We start from the raw sequence: 5,173 nt of genomic DNA, 5'->3' as shown, positions 1-5,173 counted from the left end.
CAGTTATGAAAAGTATGTCGGTCCTGCATACAAGCCTCAGAACTTCTAAAAAGTTTTTTAAAATTATTTATTTTTACACCTCTTTTTTAATGGCCATTTATTTTGCTTCTCATTACAGCTTTTCACTTGTGCGAGACTGAGATTTGGAAGTTTTCTGCTGCTGCTGCCAAGATCCTAACCTCTGCATCACCACACCATCAACTTAATCCATCTACATACATATACCTCTTAATCCTACACATACTTTATCTACATATTGAAATAAGTTTTTTGCACATAGTAACATTCACACATAGTCCTACAAATACTGTTTAATTTTAGATATTATTTGTAAATAACCAGGTTTCCCCCCCCAGGTGTCTTTTTTTTATTCTGGTCTTACAGGATGCCACGTCGGGGTCGTCGGTCCGAGTCTGCTAAGGTGAGATGGAGGAAGCTGGAGAGTGTGCCGGACGTCGCCAAGGTATATAAATTACATATTGCAGTAATTGTTTTTGTCTAACAGTAGTTTTTACTGTAGTATTGACTTTAAGCATGATCACAATTGTTTCTGTGTTGACAGCCGGGGACATCAGCGCTCACGTCTCGGGCTTGGACCACCACCGAGTCTCCGCCGAAGAAGGTATAGCTACCATTTTACTTTTATTAACTTATTGTTAGATGATAAAGTCTTTTGCTTTACTCATTCCATTTATGTCTTTAGACGTCGCGACTGCTGGAGGGTGGCCTGCCCGACCAGGTAAGTTCATGACAAGTTCAGGATCATTTATTTACAATAAAACAATCCAGTTATGTTTGTGGTTAGTCTAAAAAAATGTTTTATATAATTTTTTGTAGATGTCGCCTGCTGTGGTGCGCCCGGAGGAGTCCCCTGCGCTATCGACCTCTCCTGGGTCACGTAAGTGGATAAAATTTGTGTTGTTTGTGTTTAAATTTTCAGAGGCCTGAAAGTCTAATCTTGATAATTGCATGTCTCTAAACAGGCCGTGGGACGGGGCGTCGCCATCGGGTGGAGACGTGGCCAGCTTCCCGGGTGACCAGACGGAGCTGCAAGTTGGTTCTGCCTACTGCCGAGGCTCTGGAGAAGAAGGTACTTTTTTTGTCAATTTCATATGCAAATCTTGGTTTGGATGATAAAATCAATCATCAAACTTTAATGGTTTTTCATTCTTTTTTTTTTCTTCAGTTTGCTCTTTTGGTTGGTGATTCTCATCTGCGTGCTATCGTGGATGGGTATTCTACCATGCCAAAGGGCGACTTCTCCTTAGGGTTGCTTGCATCCCCTGGAGCCTCTGCGGAAGAGTTGCGGCTTGAGGTCCAGAATACACTTCTGCCTCGGTCCCCCGAGGTGATCTGTCTTCTGGCCCCAAGCAACAACTTGACCGCCAGCAGGACCTTCGTGGAGGCCGGACGGGACTTTGCCAGGTTGTTGCGTACTGTCTGCGAACTCTCTGCTAATGTAAGTATACGTATATGTGTACTGCATGTATTCAGGATCAAATACATCTGAAAACTTGTCGTATGTTAATTTGGTTCTTTTATTTTGATTGAAATTGACAGGTGGTTGTTGTGGACTTTCCTCCGCGACTTGTCGTGGACCAAAGTGCCCAACATCTGCTGCGGCAGGAGTATCGCCGTGTGGCTGCTCAGAGAAGTAAGTGACGGATTCAATTTGTGTTTATACTAAAACTTCAGCAAATTAACATTTTATGGTGTTCAGGGTTCAGATGTATAAAAAATGTACTTATTTTTACTTTCGTTATCTTAAATTACTACATTGTTATTGTGACGGACATAAAGAATAACATTTTATTTTATTTTTTCCTGTCCAGATGTTCGGTACCTGCCTGTTACCGAGCATTTCCCGTTGAGCAGCCTGCACTTGTGGAGCAGGGATGGCGTAAGTTAAATAGATTTTTTTGTAATTTTAAAAATATTATTAATGGTGTACTGTATTTTATAAAATGTCTTTAACTGTTATAGGTTCACCTGAGCGACCATCCTGGGATGGAGGTCCTTGCTCAGTTGCTTCAGGCGGCGGTCTGCTCGCAACTTGAGTTAAGTGCACCGAAATCTCCAGCTCCCGTGACGTTGGCTCCTCCCCCTCCTGGGACGGCTTCCCCCCCGGCGGTGAGACGTCCCCTGCCCCGGCTGGTTGTGGTTGGCGAGGTGGCTGCTCCCCGTCGTTCGGACCCCTTCGACTGGACTGTGGTTGGTGGCCGTAAGGTACTGGATACATACTTAGTTGATTTAAGCAATGTTTTTGCATGTTTAACTCTTTAAAAGTCCATGAATGTGTATATTTGTCTTTTTAACATGTCTGTTTTGTGATGGGGTATTAGCAAGAGTCCGCCTCCCTGAGTGTTCATTTCAACTTTTGTTTAAAGTGCTGATTAGAAACTACATAACTTTCTTTGTTTAATTGTGTTGAGAAGAAAAATTGGAATTATGCTAAAATTATTGAGCCATTTTTTTCCCCAGAAGATCAGGTAAATCTTTAAAACCGGCATTTTGAAAATGTGAAAGGGAACTGGCTTACAAACATAAAATATGAAGTGCTACATAAGTCCCGTCTGTTATGTGAAATCTCACATCTTCAAACAGTAATTATGCATATTTTAAGAAACTGGGGAAAGTTGTCCAAGTAACGACAAAAAGCAACTATGACAAGTGGGACCGGAGTAACAGCAAAAATGGCGAGATTGTGATATTGATTGGTGTGAGAAATTTGTCAAATGTATAGTTTAGTGGTTTATGAAATGTAGTTTATTGATGCCCAAGTAGAAATTGCTTATTTGCTGAAAAGGTAGTTTATCCAGGGTGTTAATATTAGTAAATGGAAATGAAACCATAAGCAATATAAAATTAATAGAATATAAAATGAATAAATGAAATGACTAGAGTGCACATGAATATGTATTAATCTATAAATGAGTCAAGAAAAAACTTAAAGGCACTCAGAGTTGGTTATTGTACATAAAGAATTATGTGACTAATAAATGTGCAGCATACAGGGGTGGTCTGTTTTTAACTGCAAGACAAAAAAGTGAAACTTGCAAAAAGAGTCTGAGGCACAGTGAAGATTGTGAAGGTGATGATAGCGATGATGGCATTTGTATTAGAAATCTAGAGAATTATAGGCATAAAGGGTAAGATGAGGTCAAGACAGGTGTAGAGGCAGCTACTCAGAGATCCAACCTGAGGAATGGCGGCGCTGTGCAGCTGTAAGGAGTCGATCACCAGGGGGTGAAGAAGAGCCACTCCCCAAGCAGCTAGTAAGCAGCATCCAGTTGTGGTGAGCTCCAGGAGTTAAGGTAGTAAACCTTTGTGAGCTCACAATAAAAAAATAAAAAAATTTCCAACTTGAAATTTATGTAACTTGTGTTTGTGAAATAAGTGTTTCCAAATGAAAAAAGAATTTGTAACATTACACCCTTAAGGTTGTGTAATTACAATTACTATACATGTATACCCTGGACCCAGAGGGTTTGCTGCCACTGAAAATAATTTTTCCATGTTTACAGACATCGCGTGAGGTCCAGGGTGGTGATGGCTGTCCACACATCACTGGGAGGATGGTTGACCAACAGGTATGCTTTTCTTCCCCTCAAAGCAAAACTTGTTGTGTCCTCAATGTACAAATGAATCTATTTTAAGCTATTTATTTTATTTTATAGGGAGACCTGTTGGACTCTTCCATCCCCCCGAATCCTGTGTGGTTCAGCCCAGCGTTGCTGGAGGAGATGGACCGGATCGTTCCTGCGTCTGGCCTTGACGCTCCGCTACCTACATGTTCTCCGAAGGGGAAGAAGGTATTTTATTCTATTTTTTTAAATAACCATGTGATTTTGATGTGCCACAATTGGTTTTAAAAATTATATATTTTTTTTTTATTAGAAGGCGAGTCCGAGGCGTCGTCCAGTTTCTGATCCCTCCAAGCTGAGTCCGGTGGAGCAGCAGGTGTGACACCGTTTCAGAAAACATATTATAGATTTTAAGATGTATGTTCACTTTGCATCAAGTTGATGGCTTCTGTTGATTTATAGATGGAGGGAGCGCCGAGAGAGACCACCAGCCCAGCTCGTCGCGAGGCACGGAGACCGGTCCCCCCGATGGACGTCGAGGCCCCTGCCGAGTCCTCTCCCGTGCCACCAGAGGACCATGTCCGGGATGGGAGCTGCCAGGTAACTCCTTCCTACCATCTCAGTCACAACAAATGGGTGGAACATTGCGACATGTGTAAAAAGTTGGCCTACGTGGTTCTGTGTATGACAAAGGTGCAAAACATCCCGTCACTCACATGAGGAAAAAAGCTACAAATGGTTGTGAATAGTGAGTTTATGTATCTAAAAAAATATATACTTGCAAGTTTTTGACTTTGTGGGCATGATGTTTCATTTTTTGTGCCTTTTTAATTTTTATTTAATCAAATAAATTTAAAAAAGAATTGGTTTTTGTTTTTCAGATTGGCTAAAAAACTTAGGCAATGTTACAGATTAATTTCTAAAGTACAGAAAAGTTTATTTGAGATGTACAAATATGAACATATGGATTTATTTTGTAATCCGATCCGAAACTGCTGTAATGATGGTATTTACCAATATGTTTATTAAAATTTTATTTCAATTAATCTATTGATCATCAGAATAATTGATTTCTAAACTGCAAAAAACTTGTTTACAACAGGCCTAATTGGTGATGGTAGGTAGTCATTAGTTGAATATTTGTATAAATACTGAAATGTTGGTTTTTTTTTTAATGTTACAGGCTTCTGCGCTGGAACCCGGGATCAGCGGTCCACCGGTCCTGTTGGTGAGTGCTACTCATTCCCAGGCCGACAAGAGGTATGCTGCGTTTTCCCGTAATCACCAGTGCACATGCATGGCACTCACATTTTTAGCTTACCACAATGAGGGGTTGCAGTTTGACACAGTGTTGCTTGACAGAGTGATTGAAAAAGGAGACGAACTTTATACCGGTGTTAAACAGCAACTGATCAGTGATGGAACATTTCGTGACAATCACTTGACTTTTGAAGAGATGCCTGACCATGTACTGACAGATGGGAACATCTATGCAGTACACACCACTGGTTTGAGAGTAGGTCATGTTTTTGCTCGGAGCGGGAGCCCACAAGGATCTCGACAATTGGGTTTGCCTCTTGCCCTGCAAC

The 5,173-nt window shown here is 41.0% G+C and overlaps 1 protein-coding gene across 1 annotated transcript; it reads left to right on the top strand.

Annotated features, from left to right (window-relative positions):
• Window positions 1–385: 385 nt before the first annotated feature.
• LOC145554525 (uncharacterized) lies at window positions 386–4,547 on the top strand. The gene is made up of 13 exons (XM_081614472.1): window positions 386–463; window positions 563–622; window positions 704–739; window positions 838–898; window positions 984–1,090; window positions 1,187–1,459; window positions 1,561–1,654; window positions 1,833–1,900; window positions 1,984–2,226; window positions 3,525–3,590; window positions 3,678–3,812; window positions 3,898–3,960; window positions 4,047–4,547. The coding sequence occupies exons 1-13, from the start codon at window positions 386–388 to the stop codon at window positions 4,302–4,304; spliced, it is 1,542 nt and encodes a 513-aa protein (XP_081470598.1). The 3' UTR covers window positions 4,305–4,547.
• The last annotated feature ends 626 nt before the right edge of the window (window positions 4,548–5,173 follow it).

The sequence above is a fragment of the Poecilia reticulata genome, chromosome 2 (genome assembly GCF_904066995.2).
Source record: "Poecilia reticulata chromosome 2, P_reticulata-male-v2, whole genome shotgun sequence".
NCBI classification, from domain to species: Eukaryota; Metazoa; Chordata; class Actinopteri; order Cyprinodontiformes; family Poeciliidae; genus Poecilia; species Poecilia reticulata.
The sequence above is the reverse complement of the archived record's forward strand: the minus strand, read 5'-3'. Positions and strand labels throughout refer to the sequence as shown.

What these genes read in the sequence shown, in the direction of transcription:
- LOC145554525 (XM_081614472.1), top strand. Translation starts at nt 386, where the DNA reads ATGCCACGTCGGGGTCGTCGGTCCGAGTCTGCTAAGGTGAGATGGAGG. An exon ending in GGAGGATGGTTGACCAACAG is followed by an intron (nt 3,591 to 3,677) that starts GTATGCTTTTCT and finishes TTTATTTTATAG; the next exon opens with GGAGACCTGTTGGACTCTTC. An exon ending in TGAGTCCGGTGGAGCAGCAG is followed by an intron (nt 3,961 to 4,046) that starts GTGTGACACCGT and finishes GTTGATTTATAG; the next exon opens with ATGGAGGGAGCGCCGAGAGA.